The sequence below is a fragment of the Cicer arietinum genome, chromosome 5, assembly GCF_000331145.2.
Source record: "Cicer arietinum cultivar CDC Frontier isolate Library 1 chromosome 5, Cicar.CDCFrontier_v2.0, whole genome shotgun sequence".
NCBI classification, from domain to species: Eukaryota; Viridiplantae; Streptophyta; class Magnoliopsida; order Fabales; family Fabaceae; genus Cicer; species Cicer arietinum.
Genome location: NC_021164.2, coordinates 78,031,181 through 78,053,262, shown reverse-complemented (window position 1 = coordinate 78,053,262; position 22,082 = coordinate 78,031,181). Strand labels below are relative to the sequence as shown.

General features: G+C 31.0%; 1 protein-coding gene and 1 long non-coding RNA gene across 4 annotated transcripts in view; one reads left to right on the top strand and one right to left on the bottom strand.

Moving 5' to 3' along the window:
- Window positions 1-5,599, bottom strand: part of LOC113786691 (auxin response factor 5-like) — a 5,647-nt gene extending 48 nt beyond the window's left edge. Inside the window, exons 1-9 of the mRNA XM_027334725.2 lie at window positions 5,523-5,599; window positions 5,066-5,162; window positions 4,908-4,964; window positions 4,368-4,520; window positions 1,008-1,092; window positions 688-778; window positions 431-577; window positions 208-330; window positions 9-71 (exon numbers count right to left, since the gene is read on the bottom strand). Of these exons, the coding sequence (XP_027190526.2) occupies window positions 9-71; window positions 208-330; window positions 431-577; window positions 688-778; window positions 1,008-1,092; window positions 4,368-4,520; window positions 4,908-4,964; window positions 5,066-5,162; window positions 5,523-5,599 (893 nt within the window). The remainder of the gene's footprint in view (window positions 1-8; window positions 72-207; window positions 331-430; window positions 578-687; window positions 779-1,007; window positions 1,093-4,367; window positions 4,521-4,907; window positions 4,965-5,065; window positions 5,163-5,522) is intronic.
- A 226-nt stretch (window positions 5,600-5,825) lies between these two features.
- On the top strand, window positions 5,826-10,074 carry LOC101510603 (uncharacterized). 3 transcript variants are annotated; one of them, XR_189844.3, is made up of 8 exons: window positions 5,826-6,168; window positions 6,332-6,548; window positions 6,958-7,037; window positions 7,203-7,295; window positions 7,396-8,243; window positions 8,358-8,546; window positions 9,183-9,323; window positions 9,412-10,074. It is a non-coding gene; the product is annotated as an uncharacterized lncRNA (long non-coding RNA). The 3 variants fall into 3 exon arrangements; XR_001143950.3 differs by having other exon boundaries at window positions 5,826-6,548; XR_001143951.3 differs by having other exon boundaries at window positions 5,829-6,548; window positions 8,105-8,243.
- The last annotated feature ends 12,008 nt before the right edge of the window (window positions 10,075-22,082 follow it).

Here is a 22,082-nt window from a genome sequence, read left to right as displayed (position 1 = left end):
AATCCTGCTCGTCCCACTCCACTTGAATATTTCTCCATTTAGAACCAGGCCACATTAGAGGATCCAAATCACTGATGCTGACTATTTTACCCATATATCTGCAGAAAAATTAAGCATATATCAAGTTATTGCTGCTTCTTAGCAAAGAAAATATGCTAGCTAGTCTACATGACACACCATAATTAAATATATAGTTCAGAAAATCACCTGTGCTTACAAAATTCTTGTGTCTCAAACATCATACCAAATCTCAAGCCAACTGACAATTGAGACAGATGTTTTGCTTTTATGTATTTAGCATGTGGAATAACAAATTCTGAAGTACAAACTCTACAAATAAGCCGAAAAATATATTAGTTTGAATTTGTTTTACTATATTATGCCATAAACTAGCTTTGGTTAGAGGAGGCTTAGAACAAGTTAAATATACCTTGGATTGTAGTAAACAGTCCATGGGCTTCGATTAGCAAGAGCTTGAGCAACAACAGCAAGCACACCAGAGTGCATACTATCAGGAGATGATGCCTGTTGACGATTAGCACGTCTGATACCAACGAGTAATTGCGACTTCTCATCCCTTGTAACAATTGACATTTCATTTTTATAGTAAAATCTTTATAGAGATTTTACAAAAAGGAGATTTTACTAGAAAGCTGCTACTCACTAAGCAGTGCTAAATATATACACCTGATAAAAATGACAGTATCTCCTACTTTAAGCCTTTTTGACCTAACAAACAAGTTCCATCCACTACTGAGAACATGTCTCTTTGGCCGACCTGCAAACAAAACAAAACTTACTAATATTTATTTTCCTATATAATAGGATATACACTGTCTAATTATAAAATGGTTTTACGTTCATATCCAATAGCATTCTGCCACATCACACTATTTCGCCTCACTTTTATACTAAAAGGTGACTTAATAAATAACTTATATTAAATATTTTTATACTTTATATCCCACTATTGTAGGAATACAAATAATAGATAAAAGCATCCTCACCGCAATGTGTATGTTTAAATGTCCAAGTATTATCATGCAAATCTCGGACAAGGAGCTCCTGGGTTGTTGGTTTCACTGTGTAATCCTGAAATGAATGTACCAAATGGGAATTAAGATACAAATACAATGGGAATTACCTAACCTAACTGCACTTACCATTACGTGGGAACCATTTTTTAAATATTATAAGGAAATTGAAATTTTGACATGAAAAAGACATTGTTACATTACTATGGTTTCCGTTTGCCTCTGATTTTATTTGACTCTGGTTCTAGTTTTTCTCTGGTTCTCGTTTGTCTCTGAATGCTTCTGGTTCCTGTTTGTCTTCGGTTGCATCTAGTTTTGTTTGCCTCTGGCTCCAGTCATCTGAGTTACTGATTGGGTGAGTGACACTATATTGCCTTTGATTGAGTGAGTGACACTACATTGCCTTTGGTTGCCTCTGGGGTTTGCATGTGGTTATGTTTTGCCTCTAGTTCGTGGTTACCTCTAATTCCTGATTTGCCTCTGGTTCCATTTTGCATGTGGTTATGTTTTACCTCTGGTTCTTGGTTGCCTCTGATTCCGGTTTGCATATGGTTCAGTTTGCCTCTGGTTTGTGGTTGCCTCTGATTCATGGTTGCTTTTGGTTCGTGGGCCTCTGGTTTCGTTTTGTCTGTGGTTCTCTTTTGCCTCTAGTTCCAGTTTTCACACAGTTCTGTTTGCCTTTGATTCGTGGTTTTCTCTGATTCATGGTTGCCTATGGTTCTAGTTTGCATGTTGTTATGTTTGCCTCTTATATGAGTAGCCAACCATGCATTAATTGCAACTACTCTTGGTAGATAGTTGTGTCGGTTATATGTTACATTGAGTCTTCAACAACTCTCCGCATGTTAGTTTGTTCTCTTTTAGCTTCTTTTATAATTACATCCCTTGCTCCATTATGTATATGTGTGGTTTCCTCTAGTTCTCTTTTAGCTTCTCTTTTGCCTCTAGTTTCAGTTTTCACACAGTTTTGTTTGCCTTTGATTCGTGTTTTCTCTTATTTATGGTTGCCTATGGTTCTAGTTTACATGTGGTTATGTTTGTCTCTTATATGAGTAGCCAACCATTCATTAATTGCAACTACTCTTGGTAGATAGTTGGGTCGGTCACATGTTACATTGAGTCTTGAGTAACTCTCTGGATGCTAGTTTGTTCTCTTTTAGCTTCTTTTATAAATACATCCCTTGCTCCATTATGTATATGTGTGGTTTCCTCTAGTTCTCTTTTATGCTAGTTTGTTCTCTTTTAGCTTCTCTTTTGCCTCTGGTTCCAGTTTTCACACGGTTCTGTTTGCCTTTGATTTGTGGTTTTCTCTGATTCATGGTTATCTATGGTTCTAGTTTGCATGTTGTTATGTTTTCCTCTTACATGAGTAGCCAACCATGCATTAATTGCAACTACTCTTGGTAGATAGTTGTGTTGGTCATGTGTTACATTGAGTCTTCAGTAACTCTCCGCAGTTTAGTTTGTTCTCTTTTAGCTTCTTTTATAATTACATCCCTTGCTCCATTATGTATATGTGTGGTTTTCTCTAGTTCTCTTTTAGCTTCTCTTTTGCCTCTAGTTCCAGTTTTCACACGGTTCTGTTCGCCTTTGATTCGTGGTTTTCTCTAATTCATGGTTGCATATAGTTCTAGTTTACATGTGGTTATGTTTGTCTCTTATATGAGTAGCCAATCGTGCATTAATTGCAACTACTCTTGGTAGATAGTTGTGTCGGTCATATGTTACATTGAGTCTTCAGTAACTCTCCGCATGTTAGTCTGTTCTCTTTTAGCTTCTTTTATAATTACACCCCTTGCTCCATTATGTATATGTGTGGTTTTCTCTAGTTCTATTTTAGCTTCTCTTTTGCCTCTAGTTCCAGTTTTCACACAGTTCTGTTTGCCTTTGATTCGTGGTTTTCTTTGATTCATGGTTGCCTATGGTTCTAGTTTACATGTGATTATGTTTGTCTATTATATGAGTAGCCAACCATGCATTAATTGCAACTACTCTTGGTAGATAGTTGTGTCGGTCATATGTTACATTGAGTCTTCAGTAACTTCCTGCATGTTAGTTTGTTCTCTTTTAGCTTCTTTTATAATTACATCACTTGCTCCATTATGTATATGCGTGGTTTCTTCTATTTCTCTTTTAGCTTCTCATTTGCCTCTAGTTCCAGTTTTCACACGATTTTGTTTGCCTTTGATTCATAGTTGTCTATGGTTCTAGTTTACATGTGGTTATGTTTGTCTATTATATGAGTAGCCAACCATGCATTAATTGCAACTACTCTTGAGTCTTTAGTAACTCTCCGCATGCTAGTTTGTTCTCTTTTAACTTCTTTTATAATTACATCCCTTGCTCCATTATGTATATGTGTGGTTGCTGATTTTTCTATTTATTGGAAATGTCTGACATTATTAATTGATATTGATCAGTATACATTGAAATTCATAGAAGAATATTATTGGTTGAACCATGTACTATGACTCTTGGGAATTAGTGAATGTATTGATAATGCAAACACTATTTTTTTTCTATAAAAAATTGGGAATATTAGTAGTCAATTGGTTTTTTCTAAATATTAGAAGTTTCACTAAATTAATGTTGGCCATGACAATATTTAATTTTTGTCGGAAAACATCGGAAGTTGGAGTTGCTTAATTAATGATAGTAGTTTGTTTATCTTCTCAAAGCATTGGAAGTTGGAGTTGCTTAATTAATGGTAGTAAATCATTGTAAGTTGGAGTCGCTTTGAATTATGTCACGGTTGGTTCTGGTTCCTCTAATTGCCTTTGATTCATGTTTACCTTTGTCTCTGGTCTTGTTTTGTTTGCCTCTGATTCCGATTTACATCTGATTCGTGGTTACCTCTGATTCCTGTTTATCTTTGATTGCCTTTGGCTGTTAGTTCCGAAATGTCGTTGCATAATCTATTGGCTTAATTTATATTCCTTCAAATCATGACTGATACCCCACTTTTAACCTTAATACATGATTTGAAATATTTAAAGTTTTTAATCATTTGAAAAAACAATTTGTTAGTGAGGCAGTCAAAAACTCAAAAGAATGACAAAATTAATACTATTGCAAGGAGAATGATGCTTGTTATTTAAAAATAGAAGAAGCAACAAAGTCACCAAAGCCATCAAAATAGGATTCGGTTCATAACAAAAAAATCACCCGCAACATAGGCATTAATATAGTAATAGTTTTCTAATTTCCTTTTTTATTTCTTTTTCATTTTTATAAGTGTCCCAAAAAAATCACGGTGTTGTGTTCATAAATAACTCATAAACCAATCAGAGGTATAGGAAAGTAGTCATTATAATTATAAATATATTAACTTACCAATGGCGGAAAGAGTAACTCTGCTGTCGCTTGCGGTACCAACAAGCTGCTACTATGTATGCTGATGTCACTGGCAGTTAACGTTTTGTAGAAGCGATGCTTCGTAGGAGTGGCCTTTAACCCAATCAGAGATATAGGAAAGTAGCCGTTTTTCTGAATACACAAATAAATGTTGACGTATATGTTAACAGATTATTAAAATTGTGAATTGATTTTCTCTAATTACGCGCCAACTCCTTCATTTTAAAGTAAGTATATTTTTATTCATTTCACATATATTAAAAAAATAAAAAATAATTATAAATTAAAAACAATTATAATTTTATCGAAGTGTTCTTATTAACTAGTATTAATAGGTTTTTAATTATCATAAATGCAAAACAAAATTTAATGTTTTAAAAGTAAGGTATATATTGTTAATTAAATAATATAATTGAAAAATAATAATTAATACTTAATACTATATTGAAAAATGACATTTTGAAACAATTTGTGAAACGAATGAAATAATTAAAGAATTAATTTAAATTAAAAGCCTACATAATCCAATGGTTGGAGACTAATTTCTGCATAGATTTCGTCTGTTTCTTTGTGAGCCTGTCATAAGAGACATACAAAGGTCTGAAAGTGTTAACATGTATAATAATAAGAGCAGAAACGCAGAAGATACATAGTGAACGATAAAATTTTCCACTAACATGAAGTGCGAGATTTTTGACTTGGCAGAGCAGCTGAGATGGAATTTTGAAATCGTTAGGAATGCTTGTGGTGGGACCATCTACCAACTGAGATTTACTTAGACACAATACAAAAAGACATACTTCAATTGCATATCAAAAAGTTGCATTTGTTAACAGATAATTATCACCGATTAATTAGTCGATTAAAATATTTTTATTATTAAAAAAATAAATTTTAAAAATACAACTTTTAATATATCTTTAATTGAATATTTTATTTTTAATTGTTTAATAAATATCTTTAGAACACCTGTTAATATTTATCAAGATGATATAACACTAAAGTGGACCAAACGAATACTAATGTTTAGAAAGGTAAAAAATGAAAATTTGAACATAGACTTGACCTGTTGGATATGGCCCTGGGGAAAGTAATATACAAGACTGTCCAAGTCAGGCAAGGATACAAGTGAACCTGCACAAGCATGCCATAACTCTGAATTCAACGTCACTGAGACCCCTGAAGTTATTGATACGATATCCAATTTTCATCAGTTTCGTTAAAAGTATTTTGTTACAATAAAAGATAATTTTATTACATAAGAAAACAAGATAATTTTAATTAATTAATCAACGAAATATATTCAACATATACGTAATACACTTGGCCTTTTAAATTTTTGTTATATTTTTTAAATTATAATATAAGTTAAATTCAAGTAAAGATTATTGGAGGCAATATTTCATATAAAAATAAAAATGAATTACCATTACAAGTATGTTTTTAATTTTGAAGGAATATTTGGTACTTGTGAGAACACTGTGAAACGATAACAAAAAAGAAGGGCAAAAAAGTGTATTTTACACCATAATCAAATTTATTGCAACCATATTTGATATTTCCAACAGAAAACAAACGGCATCAAAATCTTTCAGCAAAACGAGTACCGAAATCGAACTGATGAAGATCACGGAAATCGGAACTGAAGAAAATCTCTGAAATCGAATGGAAATTGAAGCGCGATCGAACTAAATTGCTAACGAAATCGAATTGAAATCTCGAATCTAGAGAGTGAAGGCAGAAATCAAATGAGCGATTGATTTAGGGTTCATTGATTTTGGTATTTTTCCCATTCTCAATATCTATTTAGGGGATTTGTAGAAGAAAAGGTGGTGGCGAGAAATAGTTCAAACGGTGGAAATGCAAGATCAACAGCAGATAAGCTTTCAAAAATATCAAGATTGAATTTTTTTAAACTTACAGTGAATTTTTTACATGCACAGGAACATAATATGCTTACCTTTTTCCATCATTGGAGTCTGATAAACTTTGAGGAAGGATGAGAGTCAGATGAAGTTACAACAAAATTAGAAAAATCACAAGTTCCAGAATAATGTTGCTACCCGTAAGTTCATGGCATATATAAAAGAACGATGACAAAGAACTGATGAGAAAGTATGATTCATTCTCAAATTTCCCCAAGGAGTGCATATATAACAGGTAGTACAAGGCAAATGGGTATTTTTTTCTAAATTTACCAGTAACTTTTTTAGATAGAACAAAATTAGACATATTTTAAAATACATTTTTTTAAACACTTCTTATTAATTTAAAAGTGGAATTAAGTCAATAAGATTATAAAGATGTCAGATGCTGGTATAGTTGGTTTGGTTTTAATATTTCTAACCAATTCCTTATTACTCAAATACCAGTTTTCTTTTTCAAACATTGGGATTAACAACTATTAAGTAATGTGGTGCTCCATTATTCTTCAGGTGAAATGAGACAATTTCTTTAGTTTATTAAATGAATGTCTGTGGTCAAGTAGTAGGATTGTGGCCATGCCATATAGTGTAGTATGATTTTATCATTTGATTATGTTTCTTTATTTTTTCTCTCATTATTTCAGGAACATTTGCATCAGGCTACAATATATGATCATAATATTTTGGGAGTGAAACAGGAGCTTATTATTCATCATGAATGGAGGTATAGTGGGTTCATTCTCGTTTGATTGCATAATTTAATAAGCTTTTCTTCCTGATTGTTTTAAATTGGAATTCTCAACTGAGGATGAAGCCAAAACTGAGAGACCTGTTATGATACACCGAACCCTTCTAGGTTCTGTCTAACACATGTTTGCCATACTTTTAGAGCACTACAAGGGTAAATGGCCCTTTCTGGATTAGTCCTCGTCAAGCAATTTTGTGCCCCGTGTCCGAGAAATCACAAGCTTATGCGCTGCAGGTGCATAGCTCTTACTCTTGACTTTATTCTGATGATGCATACTCCATATCATTGGACACTTTTGCGGAATTTTCTTATTTTATTTTCTGTGTCTTTACAGTAATACAAAGCAGAATTTATACAGACTAGGAGATTAAGGCTGGGCGCTGATCTAGCCTAGGAATTAGGGAAGTTATTCTCCTCATAATTGCTAATTCTAATAAGATAGGAAAGGCTAGGAATTAGCTAATACTAATCTATATTTAATGGACATAAAGCTGTCATAAAACTGTACAAAACAGAATCTGTTGATTCTCCTTAATTAGCGCCAATCTTCAACAACTTTTATTCTCCTTTGAGGGTATATTTTGTGGCATCATCCTATGTCATTTTTCATGCTTTTCAAATTGCAGATTACTCCATGTAGTTGATGCAACTGCTTAGGTTGTGCGCATAGTAAATTGTTTAATCAGTTTATATATTTTGAGTTGGCTAAATGTGTTTTTTTCATGTTTTTTTGTAAGTGTTACGTAAACTTAAAGTCTTATTTATTCTGAACTAAAATACTATTCTCTCTCTAGTGTCTAATTTTTTTCATGAAAAATAGGATATATTTTTCTTGTAAAAAAAGAATATATACTTTTTTACTATAAAAGAAATGAAAAAATAAGATAAACAAGAATGCATAATCACATCCCAAACATCAAAAGTAAAAATACTCGAACAAAAATTAAAAGAAAAGAAAAAAGAAAAACCATGCGATGCGTTTAAGCTTCAAAGAGAGGCGTGTGAGTCTGTGACCACGTTGCTTCCTGTTTTGTCTTCTTCAGTTGTTAGGGTTTGCTTCAGACTCCCCGAAATTTCGCTCAATTTCGTTAGATTTTGTTGAAGATGACACAAGATCTTGAGATGAAAGATGTTCAACTCCTTCAAACTCTGTTTCTCCACTTATTCCATCTACTTTACAGCGTAAGAACCTCCCTCTAACTACTACTACAACTGCTTTAGCGATTCGACATCTATGTTAAATCACTCCAACAATTCTCTAATTTAAATTTTGGCTTTTGGAATTTGGATTCATAGATTCGAAGGAGATAACATCACTTATCGAGACTGGTTCATACTCGAAGGAAGTTCGTTGAATTGCTCGTGCTGTTCGTCTTACAAGCATTGAGAAAGAAATTGACAGCTTCTGTTATCTCATCTTTTCTCGATCATGTTCTCACTCCTGGTACTGAGCCGCATAACAAATTGTCTGCGTATCTTCCCAAGGTAAATTTATTGCAACTTTTGTGTTAGATTTAGGGAATGTTCCTATTTATAAACGTTTTATTTTTTTTATTTTCATTTGTTTTAAATCATCTAGTGGATGAGGTGGTTAGTTGTTTTTTTACCCATTTAGGCTATATTTAGATAAACAACTTAATTATGTGTTTTTATTATATAATGCTTATGTATAAGCTATTTCTATAACAAAAGGTAAAATAAAGTTAAACTGATTTTATATAAGCTATTAGCTATATTCATAAGCTGAAAACAAAATATAGACAAATGATAAGCTGTTTTTATAAACTCAAACAATCTCAAGAGCTTATATGAGTAGATTGACTCAAATTAACCAATTCAAATAGGCCCTTAATTCTTAATATAAGTTATGAGATTGATGAATTATTCCTCTAAAAGAAGTATATGTTGACTACTTGTGACGTTGTAACTTAATTCCCTTATTGAATGTCTATCTCGCAAACTTATTTATTAGAAGTTATCTCATGAGATAGATGTTTTCTATTCTGATTAATTTCTCTTTTTGTCTTTCTTCCTAGGAAAATATTAGGCTGTTCTCTTCAAATGTTTTCTTCAGGAAATAGCAATGGTTTTTTGAGTGTTTATTTTGTTATGATTTTATAGGAGGAGGATCATGAGATGGAGGTAGATGCTGCAACTTCCGCCATTCAAACCCATGTAGCTAAACATTTGTTGCCTGAGCTAGAAATCTACTGTCACCTGCTTGTGCTACTTTTTCTGATTGATCAGAAAAAATACAATGAGGTCAGTTCTCCCATGTTGGTTATATTTTTTCAAATATGCGATCTGACAAATAATCAAATGCTTAATTTTATTTGGTTTTTCCTTTTAGGCCAAAGCTTGTTCCTCAGCTAGTGTTGCTTGGCTGAAGAACGTCAATAGAAGAACTGTTGATGTGATTGCATCTAGACTGGTTTTTTACTATTCATATAGCCATGAACTTACTGGGGATCTCGCTGAAATTTGTGGGAGTTATGTGCTTATCTATAATGAATAACTCAAGGAGGTGTAAAACTGAATTATTTCCATGTAACTTGTTTTAATATTAGTGACTGGCTCAAGGTCAAGGCTTCCCTTGTTAGCCTTCAAGAGTACAAGAAAATGAGGGAAGTTAGTTGATCAAAAGCACGTGGTGCCTTGTGATACCTTTAACTAGACAGCGTAAGAAGCATGGCGCGGGGTGCCATATTGAAGTGATTGCATGATTTCCTCACGCTTCGTTTACTAGTGCCTAGTGCCTAGTGGGGTTTCAAAATACAAATGCTACAAACTGAATGAAATTGAGAATGTTTTTGGTGCAGTTGTGAGCCCCGTCGAAACAGTGCATGTCAACTAGCTGAATCATATTAAATTAATGAAAATCTCAAACTCTTGTTTCTGGGAAACCATTCTTTAGGATTTTATTTTCAATTGATTTGTTGTTGTATTTTATTATCATTATTCAAAACTTGAATCTTTTGAACAATTCTAGTAATAGATGATGGCCTTTTGGTAATTTTCTCAGCCTTTTTTAACTGATCCAAGGTAAAAAAAATATTGACCTCTTGTTTCTTACCAATTCGTCAAGAGTTAAAACTTACTACTACATTTGGACTAATGGAGCATATATCGTGTAAATTATTCTTCTTTCCAATTATGTTAAAAAGTTTATCTATTCGTCTGAATGAGACGACACAACCAATGCCAGGTTTCAAAACCCAAAAACCTACATGATAGCCATAAAAAAAAAAAAAAAAAGCAGCCAAGAGAGATAAAAAAAGCAAATGATATTTTTTGATACGGTTATAATAACTTAATATATGCCACAAAATGAATTATCATGTCATTGTAGGTTGTGGTCACATCACACAAATATAGTTTGTTAGTAATTGCCTAATTAGGAAATATGGATGATTTGATCAATTTTTTATTTCAGTAGTGTTTCATTACTACTTAGCTATGTGAGTTTAAAATATTTAGAGATCGTAACAATAAGTCAAGAGAAATTACTTTGATTTCAATATCATATTTTCATCTAAAATTTTAGTTTGTTAATATTATATTTTGGTCTAAAATTTTAATGTTTTAAGTATATAAGACACCTAGTTAATGTTGAACTTGTTATTCAAAATATTAGTTAGAAATGCTAGAAGTTAGTTTAAAGGTTTGTTACGGCTGTTAGTAGTGTTTGATATATAACACAAACTAGTGCAATTACTTGTAATGCAAACAATAAGAAAATTTTGATTATTTTCATTCCTTTTAATTCTTCAATCTAAATTAATTACATTTAATACGTTGTTCAATAATTATATTTTTATTTAAGGTTAGATTTATTTACTCACATTTGACTTAAATTATTATATACATCCACAAGACGTGTCCTCTAATGGTCACTTATAAGTAAAATTTATCATATACATCAAGATTGAGGACGACAGTCTGACTGGATTTGCGAGCAACTTCTCGTTCCCAAGGTGGAGTGGAGTGGTTGCAAGCACTATAAAACTCAAGTATGTAGTTGTTCGAGGAGAGTACAAATTCATGAATTTCTCATCTCAAGCATTCGTAAAGTTAACTCCCGTTTCAAAATACGAATCGTAGAACATTTTAATGTTGATCAAGCAATAAAAAGCATTAAGCACAAAGATGAGAAAAATAATTCAATAAACTTATTCATATAAATAGAAATCAAATCAGAAAAATAAGAGTTCCATCTTGTTACACTCATCCCTAACAAATAAAGTTTAGTTACTCATGACAGAGATAAAATAGATAGAGATTAGAGAAGAATTACAAGAAAAATTTATGAATGATTCTTGATAAAATTGCTTCAATGGTATTAGAAACGGTAATCTTTGAGTTTCTCTGCTAAAGCAGAAGTCTCTGCACTTCCCAATAGTAAAAAAGATGCCTAAAAAGTAAGAAAAATGAGTTTAAATGTGTTTTGCAGCGCGTCGCGCGCTTCAGGTGTGGATTGGCAGTGGCTTCAACGCGAAATGCGCTTCAGGCGCGGGTTGGCAGCGACTTCTGCACGAAATGCGCTTCTGGCGCGCTTCAAATGCACATCATCTTCTGTCTGGAGTTTATTACACGTTTCTCCTCTTTTGAGTCAGAATTTGGTTTTGAAGTCTTCATGAAAGTTGTAGCTGTGGAACATAGTTGTCATTTGCATTTGGTTTGACTCCAATTGGACATCTAAAACTCCATATATGGCTGAAATACTCCACATAGGTCATGTTGATTTCTCACCAAAATTCAGCACTGCATTAAAACAAAGTAACAACGCAAAACTCCGAAAAATGTCTACTTAATCAAGGAAATAAGAACATAAATATTTCATTAAAACAAATAAATAAAATTAACAAAATATATCAAATTACTCCTTAAATTAACCAATGAATAAAAGATAAATAAGACTAAAAACAATGAAAAATATGCATATGATGAAGAGTCATCACAAAACTAGAGCCAACGGTAGGAGGACTAGAAGCAAAAACATTGGGCGATAGTCCCCTAAAGTTCTTCTTATGTGCTCTCCCCAATTTTTGACAATGTGTTTTCCAATGATATTTTTCTTTGCAAAAAGCACATTCATCATTATCAAGCCCTACTCTCCATTGAGATTTTCATTTTTGAATAGGAGTAACAAAAACGAATGGGGAGTTGAGAGAATTCTTTTATCTAACACAACAAAGTGAGTCTTAAGTATGATTTCTTATGCCAAAAATTCATTGACTACTGATTCAAAAATAGGAAAAGGAGAATGATGCAAAATATCTCCATGAAGGCCCTCAAAATCATCACGAATAGTTGTTAGAAAACAAACCAAACGTTGTTCTTCTCTCTAATCAATATACTATTTAACAACTTTCAACTTAATTGATTCCATAAAAGTCAATTGATCCCACAAGTTAGTCATTGTCGAATAGAATTCTTGAATACTCATATTGTTCTGCTTAAGGGTCCTAATATCACTTTCCAACTAATACCGTTTTGCAATGTTAGGCTGAGTATACAAATATTTCAAGTGATCCCAAATCTCTTTAGCAATATCATATTTTACTAATGGCACGCCTATAAACAGCTCAACAAAATTATTACTCCAAGTAATGATTTTTGAATTACTAACATTTCATATTTTCAAATCTTTTGCATATTTAGCTTCATCATTTTTATCTATAGGCTTCGCATAATTTCCATCAACATAACCCCACATATCTTTTCCAATGAAAAAAATTTTCATCACATAATTCCAATAAGAGTAATTTTGTCCATTGAGGTGGACACTAACAACTTGAAGAGAGTCATCCTTAACATCAATCATAACAAATAATGACAAGAAAATACGACAAACACAAGCACTAAAACAAAGTCAATCAGGAATCAAACAAAATTGTGTCGGGAACAGAAGAGCAGAACCACGCTGGAAACATAAGAGCATAATTGTGCTGAAAAAAAGAGGTAGAATAGAGTCGGAAACGAAGGGAGCAAATCGGTATCAGCCGCAAAACGGGTCGCACAAGTAGATCAACTAAGTTGTGGACCATTTTACAATTGTAAGACCCATATTTTTCTCTATTAATGTAAGTTTCGAGGACGAAACTATTTTATGTGGATAAAATGTAAGACCCTCATTTTTCCCTATTATTAGCAGTGTGTAAAATTTATTTTTTCTCAATAATTTATAATGTGGTTATTATTATTTTTGAATAGTATATATATGTATGACATGATTTATTTTATTTGACATAATATTTTACTGTAAATCATTTAAAAAAAATTAATATATCCTTGTGAAGTATTTGAAAAAAAAATATTTATAATAATGATACGATTTAACCATTTCTAGAAAATAAAACCAATAAAGATATAAACTATAAACAGATTGCTATAATTTAAGAAAAGGGATATTGAAATAGTCTTGACGAGAACAACAACTTCCCTAATTCTACAAAACAAATCGGCTCCTTTTCATTTACGCTCCCTCAATACTCATCCTTACCATTTGTGATAAAGAAGAAGAGAAAAAAAAGGATATATAGGTAATAGCTACTATATATTAGGAAAAATTTATTAATTGATTTTAAAGTAAATGTGTATTTAAGATAATCTTATAAAAAAAACGAATATGTATATTCACGTTTAGAATTTCGTTAGTTAATGTCTCAAAAAAGCGGAGTGTTACAAGTGGTATCAGAGCAGTTCGATCTAGATTGGATTGCGAATCGGTAGGATAGTTTTTAGTCTTGTTAGTGTTGGTCATGTGTCTTGGAAGTCCTCAAGAGATGGTGTGTGAGTTTATACACCACTCGAACCTTCATCGAAATACTTCCTCTCCTAAACATTGTGTGCATATTGCACAAGTACACAAATCATATTCTTAATCGATTTATGAGAGAGACACAACGAAAGTGTGGTTGAAATTTAATGTGTCTTGGAAGTCCTAAAGAGATGGTGTGTGAGTTTATACACCACTCGAACCTTGATCGAAATACTTCCTCTCCTAAACATTGTGTGCATATTGCACAAGTACACAAATCATATTCTTAATCGATTTATGAGAGTGACGCAACGAAAGTGTGGTTGAAATTTAATGGGTCTTGTAGGGGTTATGATATGGAGGTTGAAATTAAGATTGTAAGTTAGTTAATGGTCCAAAACTTTAGGAGAAGAAAATTATATAAACGATATAGATAATTGGATCGTGTTCAATTCGACACGTAGAACATTAAAAGAATATTTTGATAATTTTTTAAAATGATATAACTATTTCTAGAAAACAAAAACAATAAAGATATAAACTAGAAACAAATTTCTATAATTTAGAAAGATGGATAATGAAATAGTATAGATGATCCCTAACTCTACAAAACAAGAGAGGATGTATATAGTTAATAGCTACTTTAGAAAGAAAAAAAGTTATTAAATGTTTTTAAAGTAAATGAATATTTAAGATAATCTTATAAATAAATAAAAAATAAATATATATATTTACATTTAGAATTTCGTTAGTTAATGTCTCGAAAAAACAGAATGTTACAACAGTAGATCTCAAAATCAGTCAAACCTCTTTAATACCTTGTTAACAAACATAACAAGGAAAAAGAAGAAGAGATGAAGAAGAGAAACAACTCATCTAGGATTTCATAACATAGAATGAACAAAAATTTAAGTTAATCGAGTTACAATGAATATATATACAAAAAAATAGAAATATTTAAAATAGCCTTACTTTTAATATATAATAATATTATCTAACAATTTTCAACCGTTAATTTTTAAAATTAAAAATTAAAAGCTATATCTCAAATGGTACTTGGAACAAGTACTCTTCCTAGTAAGCTTTATTTTAGTAACAACAATTTAAAGTGTTATAATGATAAAACGGTATAAATATAGTTTTTTTTTTATTCGTGTGTATCTAAAATAAATAATAAAGAGTAAGAGAAGCTTACACATAATTTATTATGGGTCACTCAACGTGAATTACTCTAATTCTTAAACTATATGAGATTTATGGCGATATTACTGAAAGAAAAACACTTTCTGCTAACATATTTTCTTTATAAGATCCATACAATATATATTATCATTGCCTCATCAATCTTAAAACCAAAATTTAAAGAATTTATAAAGTTTTTCTCAATCTATCTCAAAGAAAGGACTTGAAGATTTATACAAACACTGAAATACGTGTTTAATCTAGCAAAATTAATGTCAATTAATTTATTATTAACATACAAATGCTGATCAATCTCAAAATATGTAATTAAAACAGTGTGAAAATTTAATTGAACAACAAGAAACAATCAAACTAAAACTTCAATAAATAATTTATTTTTGAAATAACTAGAATAAATAAACCATATTTGAGTAAAATGTATATAAAAATATAAATTCCATCAAGACTCTAGAAGACAGGGACGAACCCAAAACTTTTGAGTGGGGATATTTTAGTTTTTAAAGGATAAATATACATCATAATCGTCATCATTATTCGTATTTTTGCATATTAAAAATTATTTAATGAGTTTCTCATAGATATATATAAAGTAACTAAACATTCATTTATTCATTCCATGCAATTTCACATTCAGGATAATGAGTTTTAACTTAGCTATCAATAACCTTGGACGGGATATTAAACTCACTCGTTTGGATCAGCTTCAGTGGCATCATTTCGTTCTTTTTTTTGGGGGTCAAAACAAAGGGATTGGCCCATTTGGATTAAAGTGACACCCAAATAATAATTGTCTGTTTTTTTGTTTGTAAAGTAAATGTTTCAGACCAATAATTTTAACATTAGTTGTCCCTTTTACCTTAGAGCAAAACTGTCTAAGTATTCAATGAAAAGTTATTCAAAGTTTCACCACCCTTTTTCCTCCATCAAGATGTAAACAATGGGAAGACAATTAATACATTTCAGTATATCCAAATATATCAAAACAGAGAAGAAACCAAAAAGATAGCAACTGTTCAAATTATACACTCAACTCACCGAATTCAAAGATTTACAATTTCTAAAATCAACAATCATGTTTATGTGAATAATGAAAACGTGCTGGGGAACTAGAGCATATAGACCCTAGTGCAATCATGGTTACATATTTTCAAAACTCTTTGGGCATCAAGGCCCCTAAGCTAAGACACATTGTCACCTAAGATAGAAATTTATTCAAAAGGAACATTTTTTTTAAGATAAGCACAGTGTTTGTTTACTAAACATTTATGTGTTAGCAAAAGTAGAGTCATTAAGAAATTGCAAAAAGAACTCCACTGCAAATCACATTAATAAATATTATTATTATAAACTTATAACCATGGCAAGATTCACACAAATTACATAAAAAAGACACACACAGACAGAATATATAAAAAGCTACTACATTTATTTGGTTCTTTTATAGAACACTAATAGTAAAACTTAAAGGCCATGGCACACCCTCCCTTCTTCCATTCAATCTTCACGGTTGCTTGTTGTTGCAGCACTCTGAAGGTCACGAAGCTCTTTCTCTCGCACCCTCTTCTGTTCATTCAGTTGTGCAATCTTGTCATCATTTTCACGTGGCTGTGGTACAGATACTCCATTCACAGTTTTGTAAAACTGTGGACTCCTACTCTCATAATGAGCTATCTTTCTCTCTAATTTTTTTACTGCCTTTTTGACTCCTCCAATTGCAAACTTAGAGTTCTTCTCACCACTCATGTTTCCTTGTTCAGAAAATGCGTTTGTTTTACTACTATTGAGATTGTATGTTTCAGACTGCATTTGAGTTATTATTTATACTCTTTAAATCACCAACAACATCAACATCACCAACAATGTCAACATCACCAACAATGTCAACATCACCAATAGGTAATCACAAACACTTAAGTATCAAAAATATATGAAGATGGGCATTAAGTATCCAAATAGAGTCCATTGTCATCCCTAATCCATTTTGAACCAAACTCAATGCTCATTCTTCTTTTAAGAACATTATTAACATTTAAAATAAGGTTGAATAAAAACGTATATATATGCATTTACCGAAGCTCTTCTCCAAAATTCCAAATTTAACTCTGACACTTTTTATAAAACAACACTCTCATTAGACAACATATATGAATACTTGATTTTATTTATTTTTACTCAACATAAATATTGATATACTTGGTATACTTGATATCAAGTATTAAATACAAAATATGTATATTCAGAGGTATTGCATTGCATCTGTGTAAATTGCATATTATTCTAAAGAAAAAATATTGAATATTAATATATAATTTCACAATATTATGGTGAACCACCATTTTAAATGATACGCACCATAGAGTTATTTTAGATCTTGCAACATATCAGATTTTATGATGTTCCTAAAACTTGATATACCATAATATATATTTTATACGTTAAAATGGACCAACCCCTCCTTCTATCAAAATAAATAATTAACATTGACTATTTAAGAAATTAATAAATTTTATTATAACTACCTGTCTCTTTCTCATAGTACTATAAATTATTTATTATATCATTTCACCTATTTTTTTTTTTCTAGCTATGATAAATAATTAAGGATTTATTGACAAATTAATTAATCAATTTTTAGTGTTAAACTTTGAAAATGATATGTAAGAAACAATCCAATCCAATAAACGATATGTAGCTGTAGTTCATGGAATTAGCATAACAGAGGTTCTAATCTAAGGTACATTCCTATCCAATAATTTATGTTCCCATGGCATAACATCACATTATCTATTTATATTGTTATTGTTATTTACGGTAAGTAGGTTCCAATACAGAGTTTTTGATTTAAATATTTTTTTAATTATTGAATTATCATGTTTTGAAAAAATATTATGCGATTATCCTATTTATTAAATCTAGTAGAAAGTCATTTTTCAGGGCAGTGACTATTTGAAGGAATTTATTTTTTAAGTTAATAGAAGGTCGCTTCCCAAAGGGCTGTTTTTTTTCTTCATTTTTTCATTATAACATTGGTTATTAATTATTTAATAAATTAAAATTAATTAAATTATTTAAAAAATAAAATTACTAATAATAAATTAAAATAAAATACATTAATAAATTATAAATTAATTTTATATTTTAATTATTGTTATAATAAATAATAATTATAATTATAATTATAATTAAAAATGATTATAATTAAAATGATTAAATTATATTATAAATTTAAAAAAAAAATACATCAAATTTGCGTAGATATTTTCACAATGTTTGGACAATGTTTCCTAGTATGACCAGGGATCCAACATAATCCTCATTTTTTGGGTACTCTTTCTGTAGTATCCATTTCTGTTCTAATGTGTTTGCTCTTGGGGCGATCTTTCTTGACTCTCTGCATTAGTAGATTGTGACACACCTTAACACCTTCATATTGTGTTCAATACCCTTCGTTTGGTATGGGTTGGAACGCTTCATCGTAGACTTTTAAGTATCGTCTCCACCTTGTACACATCAGGTACAAGGCTCAAATAATTATATTTTACGCTAGAACATGTTGTTATCACATGTGAATAATGGATATGTTTAGCTTGATATTTCCCACAATCACACCACTTGGTAGGAAGGTTTACACTGAAATGACCAATTGGTCGCCCTTCTCTTGGAATTGTTGTCTCGCGTACCATGAAAGTATGGTTGCTCCGATCAACATTATCCACTCTATGACTATTGAATTTACTTATTTTCAATTTCATAAAATTTATGCAAGTTTCTGTGTATACATGATCATAAGCTAAAATTGATGTGTGTCATTTTCCCATGGTTGTAAACAGTGTCCCTGTTTTAAAATAAGTTGATTGGACCAAAGCAATGATGGAAAGGTTGTGCGGGCATTTTAATACTGCGTTGATCGACTCCACAAAGTTGGTTGTCATCTCACCCCAACGGCTACCTCCATCGAATGCTTGAATCCAATCTTGTCGAGGTATGTTGTCTAACCATTTCAAAGCTCTGAGTTTACCATGCCGATTGCTCTGCGGTAGTATCGATATGTAGGCTCATTGACGAGTAACATGTATTGAAATAGTAGACAATGCATTATTATACTAATTATATAAATTAAGAATAAAATTATTAAAAATTACACTAATTATAAAAATTAAGAACGAAATTATTAAAAATTACACTAATTATAAAAATTAAGAATGAAACAATTACCCATAAAAATAACTTTTTTCTTTAAAGCATTGTCCTTAAATTCCCTTGCAAAATTTTGTGAAATATGTCGGACGTAGAACATATGCTTTGATGGAGGATCTTGCCACCAATTATTCAGATTATTATAAGCACTTTTAATTGATTCGTGTCTATCTGAAATCAAACAAATGTTGGCTTATGGAGTGACGTATTTTCTCAAATTTCTCAAAAAGAAACTACAACCCTCTTTTGTCTCACCTTCCACAAGAGCATAAGCAATAGGAATTACATTGTCGTTCACATTCTATGCAACTGCTACCAACAGAGTTCCCTTGTACTTGTCATACAACCAAGTCCCATCAACTTGTATTATTGGTTTGCAGAATTTAAACGGAGATATGCACAAAGTGAAAGCCAAAATAGTCTATGAAATATACTTATCTCACCTATCAAACTATTCTCATGATAAGCTAGGATGGTTTCCATTTCAATTTTGGTTTCCGAAGCAAACGTTTGCATAACCAACAACCGTTGTGGAAGTTAATTGTAAGACTCTTCCCAATTGCCATAAATTTGTACGATCGATTTATTTTTTCCCATCTAGACCTTTTTATAACTAACTGTGTAGTTAAGGTAACAACGTACAAGGTGTTTTTATTCATAGCACAGAATATATGATTTAGTATAGACAACACACCAAATTATTTATATCTGTAGAACAATATCCCTCTGATCCATGTTTACAACTATCGTCATATCCTCATGTGTAGTCGACCTCCCGATCAACCCCCACAACAATAAAAAACAGCAAGGTCGTCTTTATCATCACCTCACCTACACATTCCTACTAAAGTTCCATGCTATGATCCACCACCGACTCAGTATTACATTTCTTCTGTGCCAGAAATACCATCCTCGATTATCCGACAGAATGTGGGCTTTTATATAATTTCTTTGGAACTCAGTGCACAACTCTTGAGTCTCTTTATGCTGTATTTGATTCCATGTATAATCATCAGTTTCAAAATTTTATGGAAGCAGGTGGCAGTGGTTATCATCCACCTACAACTTACATTGAAGAAAATGATCAAAATCACAATGAACTAGAAGAACCTCAACTTGTTCAGAAAGCTAAACGAGTTTGACGACATCCTAGATATGACACTGGAAGTCATTTAGGTGGACATCATTGACACTGGAAGAGAAACTAAGAGACACCTGATTTTAACACTATTGAAGAAATTTTATCAATAATCATTCATGAATCTTTCTCGTAATTCTTCTTTAATTTATATCCTTTTGTTTCTCTGTCATGGGTAAATAAACCCCTATTTCTTAAGGGTGAATGAAACAAGATGAAACTGTTATTTGTCTGAGTTGATTTTTAGTTATATAAATAAGTTTATTGAATTACTTTTCTCATTTATGTGCTTAATACCTTTTATTGTTTGATCAACTTTAAACTATTTTACGATTCGTATTTTGAAACGACAATGGACTTTACGAATGTTTGACATGATAAATTTATGATATTGTAGTCTATGGATAGATGCAGGTCATGAAACCAATTGAATTATTTGCATAGGCAATAGTTTAATAAGAGAACTCTTGTACTATAAAAGTGAATTCTAATCTTAAATCCACTAAAGAATTATGAGTTACTTTGAAATTAAAAGTTCTATTGTTGAGACATTAGGACAATAATAATAAAGATAAATTGATAATAATTCTATTAGAGAATTTAGTAACTAGGATCAAATTAGAATCCAATGTTGGACTCCAAGGGAAACTCATCCCTGACATTTTTCTTGTTATAAAAGTTCAATTCTATTACTTTTGTTAGTTTCAAATATTATTTCAATCAATTCAGAAAGTTTTTGTTTATTAAAGTAATTAAACATCATTTGATAGTAAAACGCAATAATTGAGTTCAACACTCGATATTATCGTTTTAATTATTATTTACAACAATTCAATACACTTATTGAAACGCTATCACTCAACATGAATTTTTTTTTTTTATTGAGTGAAAATAACGTTCATTCATTCAAATTAAGATAATATATCTATCAAGAACAACACAAATTCGCCAAAATCCAAAAAAGATAAACTTAGGAACATGTTGATAACATATATGTTAATAACATAAAACATCGAAATAACTACAAATTTAACAAAACTAATGAGACCATAATACATATACATCCAAATCTATAATGTCGAGGACACTAAAATCATTGATATAATATGTTTGTATTGGATAAAAGTTATTCCATTAGTTTGAATAAAATGAATACCGTAACGAGACAGAAAAACTAATTGTCACATTTAGTTAGCGAGATAATGAAAAAACATGAAGAAAAAAAGAGAAATTTATGACTAAAAACTAATTTTAAATCACTCATCTTCTAAGATTCAAAAGAAGAGAAATTCAAATTAAGTTAAAATGACGATGAACGATAAATCACCCGTCAACATGAATACTTAATATATTTTATATCAAATATTAAATACCAAAATATCTATTTAATTAAAATATATATAAAAAAAGATATTGAATCTTTGTATATTGAATATTATTATAAAGAAAATATATTGAATATTAATATTATTTCACAAAATTAGGATGAACTACCATTCAATTAAGGCTTAATTGCAGTTTTGGTCCTCCTATTTTTGCTGAATCACGAAAGTAGTCGCTCATTTTATTTCTCCCTAGTTTTTGTCCCCAAACAGAATTTTGGTCCAAAACTTGATGAAGTGACATTTTTTAAAGTCACACCACACCATTTATGATCATAAATTTTATGTACAATTGTTGAACAACGTGATCTTGAGGCATGATGTAACTTAAATAAATGCAA